The 24,132-nt window shown below is 38.6% G+C and overlaps 1 protein-coding gene across 1 annotated transcript; it reads right to left on the bottom strand.

Annotated features, from left to right (window-relative positions):
• Positions 1-8,188: 8,188 nt before the first annotated feature.
• Positions 8,189-23,954, bottom strand: LOC125232177 (caltractin-like). Its single transcript, XM_048137805.1, has 5 exons — positions 23,891-23,954; positions 22,659-22,901; positions 9,747-9,972; positions 9,251-9,417; positions 8,189-8,467 (listed from the first exon to the last, which is right to left on the bottom strand). The coding sequence occupies exons 2-5, from the start codon at positions 22,836-22,838 to the stop codon at positions 8,282-8,284; spliced, it is 759 nt and encodes a 252-aa protein (XP_047993762.1). The 5' UTR covers positions 22,839-22,901; positions 23,891-23,954; the 3' UTR covers positions 8,189-8,281.
• Between the last annotated feature and the right edge of the window lie 178 nt (positions 23,955-24,132).

The following is a 24,132-nucleotide window of genomic DNA, read 5'->3' as shown; positions in this document are numbered from 1 at the left end:
AGGATAAATCAGTAGTTAATCTCCGGCAGCGGCGACGCGGTCGTTACTACTGCGCAAGGTCACGCAGGGTTGTACCTGTGCTACTGTCCTACTCGTAGTAACTGTGTATGGCGCTATGCTAGTATCAACGCTCTTTCTACCTTTTTATCTAATAAAGATTCAAGTACGTGTTTGTTTCTTAAATACTGACGAAATCGTATTTACATAAAATGTTTGAATAGATGTTTGCACAATATTTAAGTAGGTACCAAACTTTCGAACTAGATAGATCGCAGCATCTACCTAAATGTCGTTACAGATAAATCCTTATTGATTTTAATGTGTCATGCTAGCTTTAAATCTCACTTTTACGCCATTTACGTAAGCAATAATGTACCTAACACTGCAAAAATATAACAACCACTTACTTTTCTGGATGTCTAGGAATTCTAAAGAACATTCTGACATTTCCGCATTTTGAGAACTGTTCTCCATACACCCATAAACACTACAGTAACGAAAATATGTCTTCGGTGCTGACGTCATTTTCTCCCGAACTCAACACGTCAACACAGCGCGCGAACGCGGCCCCGACTGTCCAGCCCAATACTTACCAGTTTCGCATGTATTCGGTGCATATGGAGAGTAGTTTTCGACACACCGCGCGGAGTGAAGTTTGTTAGAAGAGTTATTACTGCTTTATACTGTGCCGCAAATGACAATCTGAAACGAAGGTTTCTCAAACTGTCTTGTGAAGTTGTGGACTGGTTGCTTTGAATAATTTAAATATGAGCGAATTAATAGTAATAAGCGACGACGACCATTTAATTAAGCACTCTTCGACATTTTATAGAAATGTGGTAAAGTTAAGAAAAGTACAGAACGATAATACAAGTAAGCACTTTATAGTTACTTAATGTATTAGATATATAATTTTTAATTTTTATTGATAAAAAACCGGCCAAGTGCGAGTCGGGCTCGCGCACAAAGGGTTCCGTAGCAGCAAATATAATAAACCAATAACTTAACCAAAATTACAGTTAAATCAACCTATCTCAAAAACTATAAGAGATACTTTGATCAAACCAAAAATCGTTGAAAGAGTTAATTAGCATGCATCACCTCTATTTTTTTTAGAATTTTATACCCCGTAGTTATAAAAATAGAGGGGGGGGGACATACTTTTTACGACTTTGAGAGCTGATATCTCAAAAACCGTTCACTTTAAGAAAAATGTTTTTTAGAAAACTTTATATCATTTTAAAAGACCTTTCCATTGATACCCCACACGGGTATGTACATCGAAAAAAAAATTTTCATCCCTCAGTTACATGTATGGGGGGCCCCACCCCCAATTCTTTTTTTTACTATTTAGTGTCATAATTTTGTAGCGGTTCATACAACACATATTCCCATCAAATTTCATCACTGTAGTACTTATAGTTTCCGAGTAAATCGGCTGTGACAGACGGACAGACGGACAGACGGACAGACGGACAGACGGACATGACGAAACTATAAGGGTTCCGTTTTTGCCATTTTGGCTACGGAACCCTAAAAAAGATGTGTAGTATTGCTTTACACAATAAAAGTAGGTATCAAATGAAATAGAGTATTTACTGTGATATTAATAGATGTCTAGTGAAGTGCATACAAGAGTAAATTCCTATACATAACGTTGAGTGTATACTTAAGTTACTTTTTACAACCCAGCAGCTCGGTACGCACGTTACAATTTTTTTTTAATCTTCCTCTGTGAGGACAACTGAGTACCTACGGCATATTTAATTGTTTATAAAGTTTGAGAATACCTGGAAAAAATGAATACAAGAAGCCATTTTGTCAATCCAATAAATATTCACTGCTTTCGGTCACGCGTGTACGCTACGACCATTTTGCGACCGTTTGTTGACCGTTTTGGTGACCGTTTGTCGACTGTTTTTTACATAGAATATCCCAGTCCTAACCCATATTTTAACAACTTTAAAAAACTAAAACTTCACCAATCAATATAGTTATGTACACAAACACCGAGTAGTCAATAATATTATTGCTGGTTAAACTGAGGTAAATTGATGGCGCGTTGATAAATTTAGACTTATTTTATGAAATCACTCGAGCAATTTAATTGGCCATGGTAATTAGCCCACATTATAATACAAATGCAAACAATATTCACCTTTAACAAATTCTTACGCCATTACATTTTAATGTCAAATGATTTTATTTCTATTTTACTTTGACGTCTCTGACAGTCGCCATTTGAAAAGAATGAAATGAACGAATGATTTTGGGAAAATGGTCGTCAAACGGTAACAATGTATGCACGCGTAGTGCACACTTCTGTGACCATTTGTGCCTGTTACCAATCGTCCCCATTTGGGTCGCCTCGACTAAACGTCGACCGTACTGCGACTAAGAATTGAGACCCGAAAGACCTGTGTGTACACAAAATAGGACGATTTGCGTAGGAACGACGACCGATAATGGTTATATGGATTTAATAACTCGAGTTTAGAATCCTTCAGGCGACCGTGATATACACAATGTTTTTTTTTTCATCACACTCACGAAGTAATAACCAAATTTTAAATACCTACGCTCACATTGCGAAAAATCGTCCGCCATTTTGTAATTTTTGACAGGTCGTGGAAGGCCCCACGCGGGTAATTACTTTACCGCCCTAGGGTGGTAAAATAGCTCATTACGTTTCAGTATGCAGGCATGTAATAACACACTTTACGCGCGAGTGTGCTGAAAAATATATTGCGGTTTTATAATGTGATAATGCTCTAACAGTCCGTAATGTTCTAAAATCGTATTCGGCGGACCGTGTAAATGAACCCGCAGGCTCAGTGAGAGTGAGATAAAAAACTTTTTCATCACCCTCGCACACTAAATGTGCAAGCACGCGAGGCGTGTTATAGAAAACGACCGGTCTGGCTCAGTCGGTAGTGACCCTGCCTGCTGAGCCGCGGTCCTGGGTTCGAATCCCGGTAAGGGCATTTATATTTGCACAGATATTTGTTCCTGAGTCATGGATGTTTTCTATGTATATAAGGATGTATTTATCTATTTAAGTACGTATACCGTCGCTTAGCACCCATAGTACAAGCTTTGCTTAGGTTGGGGCTAAGTTGATCTGTGTAAGGTGTCACCAATATTTATTTATTTATTTATTTTATTTATGAAATCGTTGAAGTTATTATGAAACTTCTAGTACAGTGCTTAACTTTTTTACATATATTTACATAGTTTATACATTGTGAATATTGCAAACTCGAGTCTTTAAATATTCAACTTCCACTTCTTGTTGCACAATGTACTATTGTCCAATAAGGTGTTGACAATAACACTGACACTCACAAATCGGCATCAAATAAAGTCACCCAGCCAAAGAACGATAAAGATAGCCGTAATGTGGGCGAGAACTGTGATTGCGCCTTCCGAAATACCGGCGACATTATCGCAGTTTAGAGGCCAACCCATTAACTTAGTAGTGACGTGGTGAACGTCCCAGTGAGAATGTTCCCGAAATATTTCCTGTTGAGAAATATTTGATACCAAATTTAGATAAGTAAAATAAAATAAATATTATAGGATATTCTTACACAGATTGACTGAGTCCCACGATAAGCTCAAGAAGGCTTGTGTTATGGGTACTCGGACAACGATATACATAATATATAGATACTTTTTTTATAGCCTAAATAATGTGTCCCACTGCTGGGCAAAGGCCTCCCCTGTTTTCCGCCACTCGTCACGGCTCTACAATATTTATATACATAGACAACATCCATGACTCAGGAACAAATATCTGTGCTCATCACACAAATAAATGCCCTTACCGGGATTTGAACCCGGGACCGCGGCGTATCAGGCAGGGTCACTACCGACCAAACCGGTCGTCAAAACCCAACAAACCAACTTAGATGCCAACTTATCAAGCTAGCAGTGATGTTCTGAAAGTTTCAGGAACAGTTTCAGTTCCTGAAACATTCCTGCTACTTATGGCAGACTATGTCGGTAGTTGTACATTTTGAAATAAACGAGTCTGCTATGGGCTACGAAACTCGATTTTTTATTCATATAACATTGGCGCAGTCGGTAGGATAAAATAAATAAATATTGGGGACACCTTACACAGATCAACTTAGCCACAATTTAAGCAACGCTTGTACTATGGGTGCTAGGCGACAATATACATACTTAAATAGATAAATACATACTTATGTACATAGAAAACATCCATGACTCGAGAACAAATATCTGTGCTCATCACACAAATAAATGCCCTTACCGGGATTCGAACCCAGAAACATTTACAACTAACGTTAGGCCAACCCATCAAGGTAATAGTGACGAGTTGAAAGTTTCAGGATCATTTCTAGTTCCTGATATATTCCTTTGTACGAAACATTTGATACTAAAGTCAGATGCCGACCCGGCAGTAACATTGCGAAACGTTTAAGTGGGAATGTTACTGAAATATTTCCTGCTAAGAAAGATTATTACCAGTGAGATTAATGCAGCATTTATTTTATTTTTATTTTATTATTTCGGGAATGAAAATTTAGAGGTCAAACCAGCAGCACCAGTGACGTCCTGAAAGTTTCAGGAACATTCCCCGTTCCTAAAATATTCCCTGCTAAGAATCATTAAATTCCCTGCTAGGAAATATCAGATAGCAGCAAAATTTGAGAAGCGTTTAGAGGACAGAATCGACTTTACTACCGCAGAATTGACGGCCTATATACTTATTCGACACGTTACAAATATTTCCCACAATTATTATTCCTTTTAGTATATTTCCAGGGTTAACATCACTAAGCAAGTAAGCACGCCCGATGAAACCGCGAGCAAACAAACGACCTAAGTCGACCGGAAAATACTGTCCGGCCGTTTCCGAACTCAGCACCTGCCCTCATTACCACCCACATAACCTACAAAACAACACAAGTCACTCTCCACCCCTCAACCTTAGTAAAAGGACAACAAAGTCTACGAATAGTCTATGAAAGTTGTCCCTTTCACGTATCAATTTACGTTGGAATTGGCGCCCTATTTCGACACAATAATTCGAACGCTTCACCCTTCATTTCGCCAACGCGCAACGGTATCACCGAAAAACATGTCGGAAACATCAATAAACGAAATAACTACTCGGACAATCGTCGGGATATTGCATTTATGAAAATAAAAGCGCTGTCCCACTTAGGGTACAATAAAGTTAAAAGCAATTTTAATGAATCCATTTGATATTAAACCGCCTTTTATGAGTGGGTCGCGGGAAATCAGAACACATGGAAGGTAACAGCGTGGATCGTCGCGATACGCGGTACAGTACAGCACACATTTTAAGAAGTACCTAAATTGATAGTAAATAGCCGCCTCGGCCGCGTACGAAATCGCCACTTCGTAACTAATTGCGATCAAAGTTTTTTCATACTTTATACGAAACCAGTTGCGATCAAATAGCCTTTATCCTTTGTAAGAAACTCGATGCAGGTTGAAAACAATGGATAGCTTTACACAGTCTAGAAATACACGGCCGAAGGGGTAAATGCCTACTAATTTGGGATATACTGATTCCTCGCTGACTAGTAGCACAGTATAATAAAGAGTACTATCGTACAGTATGGCCACTCCCGCTCCCCGCTGAAAGTGTTGCCCACCCCCTCTCGGTTACCTCACAGTCAAAAACGTGAACAGTCGACCTGTCATATCTCACTCATACAAGCATGTTACGCTTTCACCTACACGAGCTTAGAATGTGTGTTAGGAACGCGCCTCTTTCATAACAATATATTTGATCGCCAGTGTCCGAGATGTGCTAGTAGGGAAAACCAACTACCCAGCCACATTTGCAGTCGGCGGAAGAGGGAGTTTTTCGCGACCAGGGCCAGTGAAACTTGGTCGAAACGTCCATAAAAAGGTAAAATACTTACCCCCTTATTCATAAACGTTCACTAAAGTTATCAAGCCGATAAAGTTCTTTTGTCCCTTTCCGACGTATTGTTGTGATAGAAAGGGACATACGAACTTTATCGGCTTGAAAACTTAAGTGTACGTTTATGAATAAGGGGGTTAATGTTTGTTAATCTTGCTCGACCTAGAAGACTTTAAATAAGTTAGGTTATATTATTTCAACAGCACCGCTCCGTATGTTCTGCCCCAAAGAGCACCGCGACGTTTCCACAATAACGCATTTAGTTGCGGTATCTCTATTTTATAACTATCAAAATTACAACAAAGGACCTATAAATTGGCTGCTTTGTTGTTGTTACCCCGGTTTACCCCGATAACATTTATAGAGAACTAGCTTTTGTGCGGTTTCGCTCGCGATAAATTCGAAAATTATGGAATGCTCTATACAAACTTCCACCAGGGAAATGGGGATTAGAAAGAGACAAAAAGTAGCCTATGTCACTCTCCGTCCCTTCAACTATCTCTACTTAAAAATCACTGCATTTCGTAGCTCCGTTTTGCCGTAAAAAATGTACAAACTAACAGACACACACTTTCCCATTTATTATATTACTAGCTTTTGCCCGCGGCTACGCTCGCGTTAGAAAGAGACAAAAAGTAGCTTATGTCACTCTCCATACCTTCAACTATCTCCACCTAAAAAATCACGTCGATTAGTCGCTCCGTTTTGCTGTGAAAGACAGACAAACAAACAGACACACACACTTTACCGTTTAAAATATTATTATTAAGTATTATAATATTAGTACTATTTTATGCCCGTATTAAATCTGCCGTGGAAGAAGGAAGCGGGAAAGGAAAGCCGAAGAAATTTGGATGGACTGTATGAGAGATGTGAAACAAATGCAAGTGAATGATGAGATGACGTGCGATAGAGAGGTATGGAAGAAAAAGACATGCTGCGCCGACCGCAGGGAATTGGGATAAGGGCAAGGGACTGATGATTAAGCCTGCCGCCTGATGAGAACAATAATTTCTCAATTTTGAACACAGATATACAAGCGCTGGTGGCCTAGCAGTAAGAGAAGATCGCGGGTTCGAACCCCGGCTCGTAGTACCAATGAGTTTTTCGAAACTTATGTGTGAAATATCATTTATTTGATATGTTTGCCAGTCGCTTTTCGGTGAAGGAAAACATCGTGAGGAAACCGGACTAATTCCAATAAGGCCTAGTTACCCTTCGGGTTGGAAGGTCAGATGGCAGTCGATTTCGTAAAACTAGTGCCTACGGCAAATTTTGGGGTTAGTTGTCAAAGCGGACCCCAGGCTCCCATGAGCCGTTGCAAATGCCGGGATAACGCAAGGAGGATGATGATGAATCACAGATATACAATAAACACGTAACCGTGGGCGACTATTACCAGAAATACTTAAACCAGCGATTCTAGAGCCTAATTAAAGTAAATAAAATGATGTAACAGTAGTATAAAAATTTTTTTCTACTCCCGTACTGTTATTCGTGAGTTACAAGGTCGTGCATAGAACTTAAAAACCCTACATAAAAGATGTCAGGACAAGTCTATCTAGTCTATACCCTGAAAACATTTAGTAGAAGTAGCACGATATAGCTGTTACAGTTCAGTAAATACATTGCTACCAACTTAACAAACCAATTCGCAGAGTCGAGACTCCTTCGTTTTCTGCTGCGTTCATTGGAGACGCGTCGAATCGCATTCAAATGTATGAGAACTCGATTCAACTCGGCTCGATTCGTCTTAGTGGCCAGGCTTCAAAGAACCATACCATAGACAGTTTTATTTTCATGTTTGCACTCAAACTGCATATTCAAAATGGTAGGCGGTCCACTAACTAAGATGACTGAAAGTAGGTATTTGTTGATTTATAATTTTCTTTCAAAATAAGTGCTTGGTCGTAGAAAAAGTATTGTATGCAACGGTGTTTAACTGAGTCAAAAAATGCTCGTGGCGTCTTTATTAACAATTTTCGGCTTCGCCTCAAATTGTTACCCACGCCACTCACATTTTTTGACCTCTTTTAACCACCAGTTGCATAAAATACTATAATTTACGAGATACTAGCTTTAGAAATAGACAAAAAGTAGCCTCCATCTCATCAACTATCTCCACTTAAAAAATCACGTCAATTCGTCGCTCCGTTTTACCGTGAAAGGCGGACAAACAAACAGACATACACACTTTCCCATTTATAATATTAGCATGGATTAATTATTTAAAATTTAAAACACAGTTATACAATACACTGTTTATTTCAATACACGTGTTTTTCTTTTTTTCTGATTTTTTTTATTTAGAACATAAATATGTACTTTAATAGTTACCAAAATTGGGATAATCTAATCGGGTGGTATCAACCCATCTGCTATCATCTTCTGCCTCTTAGCCTCTTCTTTCGCTCTCTTCTCAGCATCCTTCTTTTCCTGTTCCTCCTTCTCTTCTTGAGCCTTCTTTATCGCCATGGCTGCCAACGTCTTCTGGTCCAACTTGAAGAAGTTTATTGGTTCCTTCGTCGCTCTCTCGTCCTGAAAATTAGTCAAGTTAATGACGACCGCTATGGCTCTGTGGATCACTATCCATCAGCAGGGTCACTACCCTGCCTGCTAAGCTGATGGTCGTGGGTTAGACCTGCCCACTGCTACCGTACACCTAACCTTTTACTCCTAGGTTATGCTTAAAATTGGAACAACCTAACAACCGCACTGTCTTCTTGTGATGTGACTCTAGTTTTAAATCCAAATCTGACATCAAATCCAAGCTGTGAGAAAAACATCGCTAAATATGAAGGTGGACGGACACAAGAATAGTGGAAGACAAGAAAAGATGGATAGACTGTGTGAAGAATGATATGAAAGTGAAAGGTATGGAAATAACGGCTGATAGAGAGGAATGGAAGAAGCGTGCGACTTTCGATCCGGAGGTCGCGGATTCGAACCCCGGCTCGTACCAATGAGTTTTTCCGAACATGTGCAAAATGTCATTTGATATTTGCCAGTCGCTTTTCGGTGAAGGAAAACATCGTGAGGAATCCGAACTATAATACCAATAAGGCCTAGTTACCCTGCGGGTTGGGAGGTCAGATGGCAGTCGCTTTCGTAAAACTAGCGCCTACGCCAAATCTTAGGATTAGTTGTCAAAGCGAACCCTAGTCTCATGAGCCGTGGTAAATGCCAGGATCACGCAAGGAGAATGATGATGAGAGAGGAATGGAAGAAGATTACTGCGCCAACTTCAAATAATGGGAAGAGGGCAACGGAATGATGATCAAAATCGCCATCAAATAAAATATACTCATATTAAAAACATACCTTAGCGTTCATATTCTCAATAAACTTGACATAGTTGAACCGGCCAGTCACCATGTCGAAGGTTTTGTCTTTCATGGCCAGTTTGACCCAGTCCACGAACTCTTCTTCCACTAACGGCTCGCCCCAAGTGAACAGCTCGGTTTTGAGAAGCTCGAGGTCAACAAAGCCTGTGAAACAGTGAATATTTTGAATCATCATCATCATATCAGCCTTTTATCGCCCACTGCTGAGCGTAGGCCTTTATTCTAGTACGCCACTTGTCCCGGTTCTGAGCTAATCTCATCCAATTGTGACCCGCAATTTTAATATCGTAATACTGTAGAGTACATTTACTTGAAGCCATTTCGCGTCGACTTATTTCTCAAAATGAAATTACTTATATCCCGACATGGATAATTTGAATTTTGAAAATCATGAATTTCAAAGTTTCTATCGCCGATAGTTCATCGCTTACTGGCTTTTAGTGGGACTAGTGCCTGTGAATAGTCTACCTTACCTGTTTCTGTCTCATCCTGTCCCAAAGTCTGCATAGCTTTAGTAACCACCAGCTCTATATCATCCCCCCACTTGAGCTTGGCCTCAATCATGAAGTACCACTCATGGAGTTCCACGGTGTCCACCAGATCGTCTTCGAGGAATAGACGGAACATCTCTTTCACTTCTTCGGGTTTGGGGTTGAATCCCAGTTTACGTAACATTAGAGGGATGAGTTTTAGTGGTATCTGTTGAAGAGAAATAAAACGATTCATTTACGTAATAATTATATTGTTAAATAAAATTAACGTCGGTTGATGGATTGAAAACAAAATCAACTCGAATGTAAATTGAACCCTAAATATAGCTTTTATTTGAAAACTCCGTACCAAACCTTGTAGGTAAAAGTACTTCTTAATGAACTTAAGCATAAATTATAAAGACACACGTGCCTTTGGTTAGATCCCAGTAATCACTTCACGTTAATTACTTATCCTTTACCAAAGATAATGAATGTAGAGGATTCTTCCGAAGTATTTTTTTATTTACCCTTGTGGTGACGAGTTAAGAATTTCACCAAAACCACCTCTTTTCCTTCGTATTCGTAGTCAAAAGAAGAAAACCAACATATTTTGGACATATCTACAGAAACACCAAATATGCCTTACTGAAAAACATTATAGAGGGAAAGATTGACGGAAAGAGAAGTAGAGGAAGACCAAGAACATCATGGTGTGGCAATATAAGGAGTTGGACCGGTATTGCAGACGCTACCACTCTGAGTAGAGTGGCTAAACACAGGGAAGACTTTCGCATGGTGATCGCCGACATCCGTTAGGATATGGCACCTTAAGAAGGAGAAGACCCCTTTTCCTCCCCTGGATGTCGTGGAAGACTGCAGTGGGATAGGATATTGACGATATTCAATTTTGGCGTGGGCAACCTGTCACTGCATTATGTCGATTTTGTTTCGTTCAACTCTTTAATTGCTAAAAGTAGCACTCAAACTTGAGCAGTTTCATGTGCTCAGCCGGTAGGCGGTCAGCGGTAGCTTTTGAAATGAAACGTGAGTTTATTTATGTACATAAAACTTGTAGTCAAGTTGCATTGTCTGCCATCCCTCGACAGGGTTTGGACTAAGTATTTGATATAACTATCCTTTATTTTCCCTACCTGATACTTATGTGTGTCGAATGTTATATAACACTGGCGCCATCTGAACAAGCATAATTTTTCCTTTATGGTTCCGAGTTATGTTTTCTTTCATACTTTATTTGTCTTTTACGGAGTTTTGTCTTTGCTTTCGCATATAAAAGCACACGAGTACAAATTGAATATGTAATGCAGGAGCTAAGAAGTTTGGAACAAAATTATTATCTCAAACAATTTTGGTTTCTTGGTAAAGTCGTTCTGATTAGTCAAGTCGGTTCAGTCTTCGAATTAGATGGTGTAATTTACAGCACTAATTAGACTTTGGAAACATGGGATCTGTTACGAAGAAAATTAATTTAATTTAGGGTTTAACTCGTGAGTCACGTACTTATATATTATAAGAACTCGTTGGGATTTTTTTGGAGAACTCCGTCGTCAAACTCTAAAATGCAGAGGGCATAGTGTAAGTAAGGCCTGTCTGAGTGCATGCTCATATTGGGCGTGTGGCGGAGTCCATAACAGAATGCATATAGAGTAGTGCATTAACCCGATTGTTAAGTAGCTGATATACGGTCCAGCAAATTTTGTCACTAAAAAAGGCGCGAAACTAAAAATTTCTAAAGAAATAAACGTCTTAATGTTTACGGTTAGCGAGTCATTAAGAAAATTAAGATAATTACTAAACACGTGTGTGACAGCCTTTACCAAGTCCTAATGTTATTTGTTGTGACATGTTAGTCGGGTAGCGATAGCTTTTGAGGTTTCGATAATATTCATGTTGCTTCTTTTTTGCATATAGTTTTTAGACTATTGATCAAATATAAAAATAATATTTTGGGTCGTCCTAGGTACCTGCTTAGCTCGAAATTTAGGTATTTCTATTTTTAAGCAGTGTTCAGTCAAAGAAATATTCGAGAAGAAATTATTTGTATCTATATAAAAACAACGTGGTTGCCGATGTACATATGCATTTTGGGTCATTTTCATCCATGGGTTTAATGATATTTTAAAAATGTCTAATATTGGCCCTAAAACACCTAACAAAATATTAGAGTTGGTAAGTGAAGTCTTATACCATTCAGGACATTATTATATATATATTTTCTTAAAGTGTGTCACATTTTATCCGTTGCTTATATATAAAAAAAAAAATTTTTTAATAAAAACCCTGTCAAAGCCTGAAAAAAAATTTCATGTTAATAAGTTGACGTCTATATTATTATAAAATGATATCAAGTCATCATTTTTAATTTGGGTCACTTTCATCCATGGGTTTTCAATACTTGGCAGAATAAAACGCAACGCAATAGAGTAGTATTTTAAATTTTTGCGCTGTGTGGCGCGCAACCGATAGCCAATCAGGTTGGCGCATGCCGCTGGCGCGACGCCGCGCTGTGACACGAGGCGTAGGTACCTACTTCTCGTGCGCAGTCATACATAATTTAAGATTGCCAGAGGGTCGGGCTTTGGCGGGATTCTCCCGACTTTTTTGTAAGTCTTCCCAATTAAAACTTATACATAGTAGGTAACCTTAAGAACTTTATTACATTAGTAACGAAAACAGACCAATTATAAATGTCGAAAACACGTAAAGGTCTACTATCTAAAATAAACGAAGTAAACTAGCTAAACTATCGTAAATTTTTATTATGGTGCATTAGGGTAATTCCGAATGACAAAAATGCTCTGGTAATTCCGAAGAGGGAATCTTGATATGATGGAAATAATGGTGATTTTTATGTGACTTTCGTAATTAGACGACTTTCGGAATTACCCTAATGCACTATTATTTTACATTTCCCTACGAAATCCTCGAAACTCCAGAACCTTTTGTCCCGATATTGAAGTACCTAATTCGATCCGGCGCTCCTATTCATACACCGTGATTATATTATTGTAACTATTGATTTCAGTTTTTAGTTCCACAATACAGGGTGTAATTTTTATGACGGGAAATATTTATGGATGCAAATGGATACAAAACCCAAAAACAATAAATTGTAACTTGAATATTATTTCCTATATTTTCCTTAATTTTCATTTATAATGGACACGAAGCGCACGGCGGCATAATATATCTGTACACCTTATAAAACAAAGTCCCCCGCCGCGTGTGTCTCTGTGCGCGCGCGTGTGTGCAAACACAGGTGGTGAGACTGCGGTAGCCATTATTGTAATTATTCTCATTATATGGCATTAGTATCCTTTTTACAGATTTTCGACATTACCTCAATTGGTTTCGAATTTAACCCTACCTTAGAAAAATGGTAATCAAAATACGTATGTATTTTTTTTACTTACATTTATCTATCCATACTAATATTATAAATGCGAAAGTATATCTGTTTGTTTCTCCATCTTTCACGGAAAAACGGAGCGACGAATTGACGTGATTTTTTAAAGTGGAGATAGTTGAAAGGATGGAGAGTGACATAGGCTACTTTTTGTCTCTTTCTAACGCGAGCGACGCCGCGTGCAAAAGCTAGTGTAATATAAAGCTGCAACACGACTGACATTTTTCAAAAAACAGCCAGAAGGAGGTTCCGCCGGTGGCAGTGTTTGGTGTGGCCGTATAGAGGTTTGTCCTGCAACCCTGTAAAAATCCGACCGTCGGTCTACCTGTTCCAGGTAAAAAAATGTTGGACGGCCTGACCAAACGGCGGGAAATAGCCAAGGGGTGTTCGACCAAATGTCATAGAGGACCCTGGGTTGTTTTTGACGCTGCCATTTTTTTTTTCAAAATGACCGTCTTTTTTAGACGATTTTTCAAGTTTGTCGTAGAGCAATCTAATTTTGGTCGTAGAATCTCCAAGCAGCCTTGATTAGAATGAAATAAAAAAAAATTGAAAAATGCGACAAATGTGAGAAAACTGGCTACTTTTGTTTTGTATGGCAACTTTTAAATCGTAAGAGATAGCCGGGGGTGCTTGACCAAATGTCATACAGATCTCGGAGTAGAAAAAAGTTGTATTAAAAAAAATTCAAAATGGCCGACTGTTTTTTAAATTTCAAAATGGTCCTAGCGCGCTGAGATTTGGCACACGAGTGGACGGCCGACGGATTAGTATTCAAAAAGAATATTATTGAAAAATTTCAAATGGCGGCCTTTGTGGGCAAATTGAAATTTGTATGGAAGATTTTTTTAATAACCATATCTCCGTAACGGTAGGAAAAAGGTCAAAAAAGCTTGAACTACACAATTTCAAAATGACCGACTTTGATTTTGGGAAATTTGACTTTGTCCCCTCTCGCCGCCGTTTTTGACTTTTCCAAAAAAAAAATCTCATTCCTATTTTTGGCCCCCGTTTTTACCACGTGCCAAATTTTACCGCGCTCGGACCGAAGATAAAAAAAAATTTAAAGTCGGCCATTTTGAAATTTTGTAAATGCCATTCGATGGACCTAAGATAACTGTACAACATTAGTTCAAGCACTTTAACCTTTTTCCTACCGTTACGGAGCTATGGCGATTAAAAAAAATCTCCATACAAATTTCAATTGGCGTTCAAAGGCAGCCATTTTGAATTTTTAGAAATTTTCTTTTTGTATACTAATCTTGGGGCGGCTATCCACCCGTGTTGCGACGTACAGACTTGCAATTTTGAGTTTTAAGTATGTTATTATAGCTTACTAGACGACGAAAATTTCTGCGTTCCGGTCTTATCCAGAGATTCTCAAATAGGGGCCTGAAAATGCGGCGAAATGGTTCCAGTAAAGGATGGTACGGCAGTGTTGGCTTCGTGCTCGACTTGGCGGGGGTACTGCCGTGCCCCCAGATTAAATTATAAGATAGTTAAGTTTAATGAAAAGGTTTATCTATTTGTATTCTTTTGCAGCAGCGTCTCAGCGAATCACAATGAGTTGTCTTGCCTTCGGCCGACCAATCGTATTAGTCTCTCGTATCTAAGTAATATTTAACGAGAGCTGTGATATTGGATATATATGAAAATTATGGATATATATTAAAATCATAGTTCAAAACGATGGTTTTTGCCATACCTTTAACAGGCTTTAACACTGGCGTGCTTATTTTTGATAGGGGATGATTTTATTATTTCATTGTATAATTCCTCAATAAGGAAATGATGTATCTATTATTTTCGAGATACCTACAGTATCAACCATTTCAAAAGCTTTAACTGTTGTTTTGTGAAAACTTTTTATATAGTACTTTGGAGACTAGTTTCGAAGTCGTGACAGTTTTCAGACGTCCGTGACTGGCATCGCCTCGGCCATTTTGTACAACCGCGTTAAGAGCAAACGTCACCCAGCGTAAAAATCAACAAAACAAATCATGCAGTGATATCATAAAGAGATACCCAAAAACGCTGGCTACGCTAACAGGACTCAGGGTTCAGCATGAGCTAAAGCTTAGGTACTACTTTCCCAAGCGCTTATCATGATGAGTCGTACCAAAACAGCGTGTCTTTATATAATCTCTATATTGTACCAAACCTGAGTTCTACTAGGTACAGCCGAGCCAGTGTCAGCTCAGTGTCAGCTCTATCTTGGATACTGCTCACCCACGAACTCACCGTGACGATTTCTTTAATTACGATGATAATTTGTTTGTTATTTTTCGAAATACATTAACTTTAATGACAATTGGCGTTCATTAATTTTTAATGGTTAATGACAGTGTAATCATCACCTTTTGACTGTGTAATTTTTGTTAATTACCGTTCGGCCAATACTCCTAGGCATTTCTTGCAGCCAATCAATAAATAATATTCTAAAACATCTGGACGACCGAGCTTCGCTCGGTTCTATTTTATTATATCACGTCTTTAGAAAAAAAAACTTATAAATACAAGAACAAAAAAAAAAACAAAACAAAAAATTCAAACTTAATTTCTGGCCGGGATTCGAAACCCTGACACCTGCAATCTGTCTGCGAACATTAGACCGACCTCGTACGACTGAGCTAAGCGCAGCCGATGTGCGCGGGGCGAAATTAACGACCATATTTAACGTTTACTAACGCGAAAGAAAAACTCATTAAAACTCCATAATTCGCCGTTTTCCGGGACCTAAGGCTACGCTAGATCGATTTTCCAACCCCGAGAACCCCTACATAACAAATTTCAGCGAAGCTAATCTTCGGGTGGCCGTCCACCCGTGTGACAAATCTCAGCGCGCTAGGACCATTTTGAAATTTTTCAAAAAAAAAGTCAGCCATATTGATTTTTTTAATGAAACTTTTTTCTACTTAAAACCCTGTATGACATTTGGTCGAGCAGCCCCGGCTATCTCTTACCGTTTAAAAGTTGCCATACAAAACAAAAGTGGCCAGTTTTCTCACATTTGTAGTATTTTTCAATTTCTTTTATTTCATTCCAATCAAGGCCTCTTGGAGATTCTACAACAAAAATTTGAGCACTCTACGACAAACTTGAAAAATCTTCAAAAAAAAGTCGGCCATTTTGAAAAAAAAAATGGCGGCGTCAAAAATATGACATTTTGGTCGAGCACCCCCCGGCTATCTCCTGCCGTTTGGCCAGACCGTTCAACATTTTTTTACCCGGAACCGGTAGACCGACGGTCGGATTTTTCCGGGGTCGCAAGATCAACCTCTATACTACCACAGCCACACCAAATACTGCCACCTGCAAAATCTCCTGGCTATTTTTGGAAAAATGTCAGTCGGGTTGCAGCTTTATATTATATAGAAAAATAGAATAGAATATAGAACTGATAAATAAATGAATATACAAGAATTGCTCATTTAAAAGTATATGATATTCTTAAAGAAAATATATAAGTTATATTTAACCAAATTAACATGCAAAGAATTAAGTTATTTTATTTCATCTTTGTTTAAACGACAGGTAGGATAGGATAAGATTGGCTTAATAGTAATTTGAGGAAAGATTTCGTTTAATTTTTATCTAAAAAACCGGCCAAGAGCGTGTCGGGCCACGCTCAGTGTAGGATTCCGTAGTTTTTCGTATTTTTCTCAAAAACTACTGAACCTATCAAGTTCAAAACAATTTTCCTAGAAAGTCTTTATAAAATTTTTTTTTCATATTTTTTAAACATATGGTTCAAAAGTTAGAGGGGGGGGACGCACTTTTTTTTCCTTTAGGAGCGATTATTTCCGAAAATATTAATATTATCAAAAAACGATCTTAGTAAAACCTTATTCATTTTTAAATACCTATCCAACAATATATCACACGTTGGGGTTGGAATGAAAAAAAAATATCAGGGGGGGGGGTACCCTAACAAAACATTTTTTTCCATTTTTTATTTTTGCACTTTGTTGGCGTGATTGATATACATATTGGTACCAAATTTCAGCTTTCTAGTGCTTACGGTTACTGAGATTATCCGCGGACGGACGGACGGACGGACGGACGGACAGACAGACATGGCGAAACTATAAGGGTTCCTAGTTGACTACGGAACCCTAAAAACACTACGTGACGTCTCGCGAGGCAAGTCCATTGGGCGTTTAGTGTTTTTTTAACCGACTTCAAAAAAGGAGGAGGTTCTCAATTCGACTGAATTTTTTATTTTTTTTTTATTTTTTTTTTGTATGTATGTTACTCGATATCTCCGAGAATCGTAGACCGATTTTCAAAATTTTTTTTTTGATCGAACGGGTATTTCGATATCAGTTCAGTTCAGTATCAGTTATATGACTTCACCACGTTAAATATTGCCGGTTATAAAAAGTACATCCTGTATTTTGCTTTATAATCCTGTATTTTCTACATATAAATTCCTCACCATTTTACGATATAATATGATCTCGTACCAACGTCGATCCCCACATGTACTTCAAAATAAAGTATGAATAATCGGCGGCGCGTTGTCGAATGTCGAGAGAGGTCATTGCCCTTCCCCGCTGCCGCGCCACGGCCGCGCGGTCGGTATCATAATACCTACACTACCCGCGTCACTGCGCTCGCTTGACTTGATCGAACGCAAATATTAATACCGTATTATTTTTCGAAGCATTCTATTAAACTTACCCAAATTCACGTATCTTATTTATCTTGTCTTTTTAGTTTATTAACTAATTAAATTACAATAAAAAATTGTGTTTAAATTGTGTTTGTGTTTAATTAAATTGTGTTTTCCTACTCCAGTGCTTGATAAAATTTGCGATAATTTAGCAAAAATAGGTTTTTACCATTCCAAAAAAATATTAAAGTTACTAGAGTTCTTATCTAATAAGATAAGAACTCTAGTAACTTTAATATTTTTTTGGAATGGTAAAAACCTATTTTTGCTAAATTAAAGTTACTAAAAATAAAAATATTAAAGTTACTAGAGTTCTTATCTAATAAGATAAGAACTCTAGTAACTTTAATATTTTTTTGGAATGGTAAAAACCTATTTTTGCTAAATTATCGCAAATTTTATCAAGCACTGGAGTAGGAAAACACAATTTCAGTTTATTGATATATTTAAAGGAGGCAATGCGACGTTTCTTATTTTTTTTAACATGAATATTTTTTTGTGTCTGTTTCGCTAGGTATGACAAATTGTCATATAGCACTCGAGTAAATTGACCCAAACTACGTATACACGCTAAAAATATCATTCTAAATGCAATACAGTTACATTTTTTCTCTCGAATATTTTTTTTACCACATTAGGTCAAATTAAAAATTATAACCACAAATTACCAAATTACTAAAAAAGCACCCTAGGAATGTGACCCAAAACGAAATGTTAAATTTATATGTGTAGGGGATTATTTTACTTCGATATCTTTAAATTATATATGTGGACTGTATTCGATTAATTTTATAGCTTAACGACACGAACGACACGACAAGAAATTAGGGAATTTAAGATAGGCTGGGTCAATTGTGGGAAGCACTCACCTTGTTCGGCTGTAGGCGACGATGCAGCAGTCGGCGGTGGCTGGCCAGGCTCCTCGAATCTCGGCTCGTCCAGACTTACCTTGAATCCGAGTTACCTTAACCAGCTCAGACACCGAAAATGGAACAGGCGACGTGCTTCTTCAATCGATCAGCCTTCCACAAACTCACACACGATTTTTCACGAGTATATTATATTTTACTTTAATTTCGAAAAGGTTAGCGCGACATGCTCCTCGAGACGACATGGGAAAAAAAGAGACGGGAGTGAATCGACGGTTATATTTTTTTTTTTACTTTTTTGCATAATGTTGCCAGGCGAAATTATTTTTAATATATTTTTAAAGCTACAATCCTTAACATTTTCCGCCCGCCAAAATGCAACGTATTTTCCACAAGTACTGTATGCTAAGGATAAGAAAAAAAAGGAACAATATGGCTTGGGTTAATTCCCTAGTTTAAGTTTACATACGTTTAAATATGAAATTTTAATCTAAATCTACGATAAAGTTAGTGCTTACAATGATACGATACGATAGTGAATTATTAGATAATTTAATTTTGTAGAGGCAGTGGACACAGTTTAACTACTGGGCGTTTAAGTTCGCCCGATTCTGTGCGGACCGTGACTACTCGACAGATCCCATCGCTCCCTGGATGGAGTTGTACCACCCGGCCAATCTTCCACTTCATGGGGCTACATTGCTCATTGACAATGAGCACGAGCGTCCCGACGATGATGTTTTTCTGGTCATCGAACCACTTGTGGCGTTGCTGCAAGGTGTGCAGGTATTCGACGTGCCACTTGCGCCAGAAATCTTGATGGATCTTTTGGAGCAATTTCCATCTCTGAAGTGGACCTAATTTTGCATCAACCATATTGCTTTCAGGTAATATGGTGAGCGGTTCCAAAGTAAGGAAATGTCCGGGGGTCAAAACCGACAGATCGTTGGGATCGGAGCTAATGGGCGACAATGGCCTCGAGTTCAACATTGCCTCGATTTGAGTCAATATTGTGTAAAACTCTTCGAATGTGAGGCGTTGTGATCCTATTACTCGAGAGAGGTGAGTCTTTACTGACTTTACACTGGCTTCAGCTAACCCAGAGAAATGTGGACTGCCAGGTGGGTTGAAAACAAATTTTATTTGTTCGGCACGTGAAGCTTTAGCCATGAAGTCTTGAAGCATGTTAGATGCGCCGACAAAGTTTCGGCCCTGGTCTGAGATCAGCCTGGAACACCGGCCCCTGCGGGAAATAAAACGGCGCAGAGCTGCAAGATAAGCCTCTGTCGTGAGCTCGGAGGCAAGCTCAAGGTGTACTGCCTTGGTAGCAGTGCATACGAAAACGCAAATGTATGATTTAAATGTGCGTAAACCGCGGCCCCGGGCCAAACTAGTATCAAAAGGACCTGCGTAATCTACTGCCGCTGACGAAAATGGTTTGATTTGATTAATCCGAAACGCGGGTAAATTTCCCATTATTGGAGCGGATGCCGCTTTAGGACGAGCCCGAGAACATTTCATGCAGGATGAAACAACAGAGTTTATAGCCCTTTTTGCCGATAGAACCCAGAATTCTTGGGCTAATAAGTTTTGCAATGTTTGCAATCCAGGGTGCATAAAACGGTGATGATAATCCTCTATGATCAGCGTGGTCAACCTATGATCGCGAGGCATTATTCACTCACATTATTCACTGGTGGAACAAGAAATGAAGATTTAACTTTATTAAGCACGGGCTTGTTCGACACCGGTTTACTACTAACTGTTAACGACTTACCGAGACTGTTTTCTAATGCTTGGCTCCGCTTTTCGATAAACAACATTAATTCTTCATAACTAGGAATCTCCGTGGTTGAATTAAGTTGAAGCTCAAAAGCTTCTTTTGTGCTAGCGTCCAATTTAGACCACAATGAATGGAATAGCATAAAATTCCTGTCGGGTAATTTATACTTTGACAAAATTTCAATATTTTCTTTAAAAGTTCGACAAATTCTCACTAATTCAGAAGGACTTTTAGATCTTGCCACCTCACAGTTTAATATTTTTTCATAAAACAGACTAGCAATTATTCTTTTTTTATCAAAATGCTCCTTAAGTGTGTTGTACGCGATCATGTAATTTTCGTCACACAATGGGTAATTTTTTATCAAATCGAAGGCATACCCGGTCACACTTGATAACAAATAGTGAAGCTTTTCAACTGCAGGTATACTTTTCCTATGAACTAGTGAGTCGAAAATCTGAATAAACGATACCCAATTTTCAATTTTAGAGTCAAAGGGAACTATAGTTATTTTAGGCAATTTAGCACTTGAAGTCGTATTTTCATTGGTCTTTAACACGGTGGGTCCTGTTTCCGATAAACGTATTTTTATAGATTTTACCATTTTTTCGAACTGCGCTGATATTTCCAGCTCGCTTTTACGGTCACCAGCTGCAGTCGCCGTCAATAAATCAATTTGAAAGGCGTGAAATTCCACTTCCAGCCTGATCACGTCACTCAAACAATAACCTTTTAAGTCGCAACTGCTATGAATAAACTCCATCCGCACAAAGGCGTAATCCCGCCCTACACGGTTTTTATCAAAACTTTCCGTTGCCATGTTACTCTAGTAAACTATTTAATATAAATTTAATTTATGTAAGGAATCAATTGAGGTTATGTTTACTTTTCACTTTGACACAACAGCGATGACAGTTATGGTTGCGTTCAGAAATTCACTAAATCGAAACTCGAAACAAATTTTAGTCTATGCACAGTATGAACACGCACCTTCTTAACTAATGGAAAAACGCCCAAGCCAAGTGTTTCTAATCTTACCCTCCGATGTTTTTATGATTTCACAACGAACAATTTAACTAATAATGAAAGGGTTTTAAATCGAAAATTAACCACGGTCACTTTACAATTATCCGGTCGAGGGAACAAAAAATGTAGGGGATTATTTTACTTCGATATCTTTAAATTATATATGTGGACTGTATTCGATTAACTTTATAGCTTAACGACACGAACGACACGACAAGAAATTAGGGAATTTAAGATAGGCTGGGTCAATTGTGGGAAGCACTCACCTTGTTCGGCTGTAGGCGACGATGCAGCAGTCGGCGGTGGCTGGCCAGGCTCCTCGAATCTCGGCTCGTCCAGACTTACCTTGAATCCGAGTTACCTTAACCAGCTCAGACACCGAAAATGGAACAGGCGACGTGCTTCTTCAATCGATCAGCCTTCCACAAACTCACACACGATTTTTCACGAGTATATTATATTTTACTTTAATTTCGAAAAGGTTAGCGCGACATGCTCCTCGAGACGACATGGGAAAAGAAGGAAGTGAATCGACGGTTATATTTTTTTTTTACTTTTTTGCATAATGTTGCCAGGCGAAATTATTTTTAATATATTTTTAAAGCTACAATCCTTAACAATATGTTATCAATGTATTTATAAACGAAAACAAAATCGACTTTAATATTTTTTTAACTTAGGGCCCAAAATATAGCCAGCGCCGCAGGACTATGTGCCGTCAATCACTTGACACGAAACACGAACTTGAATGTTATCCTTAAGGGTCTCTCACACTGATTAATTCATTTATTATGCATGAAAACGATGAAATAGTACATTACGATACAAATGCGTAAAAAAGGAAGGAACGAATTTCCTTTTCGCAGATGACTTGTATCGTTTTTTTACGCACTAGTGCGAAAAGTGGTTCATTATATGCCAGGTCGAAACTTCGGAGTGCAATCTGTACTGAAAAACGTCGTACGATACCCGTGCGAAAAGGAAATTCGTAACTCGCGTAATTTAAAACACTCCCAAAAGTGATATACTGATAATGAACCAATAAGAGTTTTTTGTATAAGTCTAATGATAATGAACCTATTAACAACGTGTCGAATTTAACGAAAAACAAAAAAAACCACGATAATAATTATACCTTTTCTGTATTATCTTCATCATGTGTCTTAAAACATTCCTTATACTTCGCGATATCCTCGGGCGTGAAGCAGGCGGGGGGTGGTGGAATCTTCTTCGGCTTGGGGGGAGGACCTGCCATCATTGCCTTGGCCGCCGCCGCCGCACCGGCCTTGTCTTTGCCGCCTTTTTTTGGTCCCATGTTTGGGTTTTATACTTTTTATGTGCCAATAATTATGAAAGTAAAGTTGGGAATCAGAGGTATCTGAAAATAAACATAGGTTCACATAGCGGCACGTAACGTTAGCGCTGACCGTTACGTACAGGGGGCAAAGGGGGGGATTACGCGCATGCGTAGCTATCCCCTCCAGATTTCACTCAGCGCTAAAGTCACGTGGCGCCACTTGTACTTGAGAGCATTTCTGTTTCACATACATACATACAATTACAAACGGCACTTAATCGCGTGAAAGTATCCATACACGGCAAAATGGAGCGACGAATTGACGTGATTTTTTAAGTGGAGATAGTTGAAGGGATGAAGAGTGATATAGGCTACTTTTTGTCTCTTTCTAACGCGAGCGAAGCTAGTTTTAAATAAGGAGTCGCTCTTATTAAGCCTCGCGTCCACTAAGGCCGAATCGAGCCGAGTCGAATCGAGTCCTCATACATATTGAATGCGACTCGACGCGGCTCGATTCTGCCCTAATAGACGCAGCCTCATAGACTCAGCCTCGAGACTCGACTCGGCGAGCCTAGTGGACGCTAGGCTTTAAAAGCACTTTTGATCAAGTGAATGCTGGTTCACCATACATACGTGAGCAACTCACCAAACCCATAGCTTCACAGCTATGAGTAAACCGAGAAAGAGTTGAGTAGATAAAGTCGCTATCCGGTACTGTGCCCTTCTTTCTGGGACTCTTTCCGCAAAGACTCGACATTTGTATGAGTGGTGGTAATGGGATCACAGCCCACTTGTTAGGCGGTACTTTGCATACATTCCCTTTATTATCACTATCACTACATAGTATAAAACAAAGTCGCTTTCTCTGTCCCTATGTCCCTATGTATGCTTAAATCTTTAAAACTACGCAACGGATTTTGATGCGGTTTTTTTTAATAGATAGAGTGCTTCTAGAGGAAGGTTTACATGTAGGTATAGTACCCGTGCGAAGCCGGGGCGGGTCGCTAGTCTACTTATATAGTAAAAATCATTGGTTTTGGGAATAAGAGCGGCTTCAAAATAAAACTTACTTTTATCAACAATTAACTGATTTGAGTTTCATTTTATAGCTGAGATTTTTTGTTTATTGAGAATACATATTATTTATTTTACTTGACATGTGATGTTTTATTTTGACATCGATTACACCGTATTTTTTTACTCGATTTGAAAACATTTTTGTCCGTTATAGACGATGTACAATCGTTATTAACGTTTTTAAACTCGTTATAACGACGTTTTTTTCTACAATTTCTGAACGAACACCTAACGA

Source organism: Leguminivora glycinivorella, chromosome 12, assembly GCF_023078275.1.
Source record: "Leguminivora glycinivorella isolate SPB_JAAS2020 chromosome 12, LegGlyc_1.1, whole genome shotgun sequence".
NCBI lineage: Eukaryota > Metazoa > Arthropoda > Insecta > Lepidoptera > Tortricidae > Leguminivora > Leguminivora glycinivorella.
Note: the sequence above shows the minus strand (reverse complement) of the source record. Positions and strands in the feature narration are given on the sequence as shown.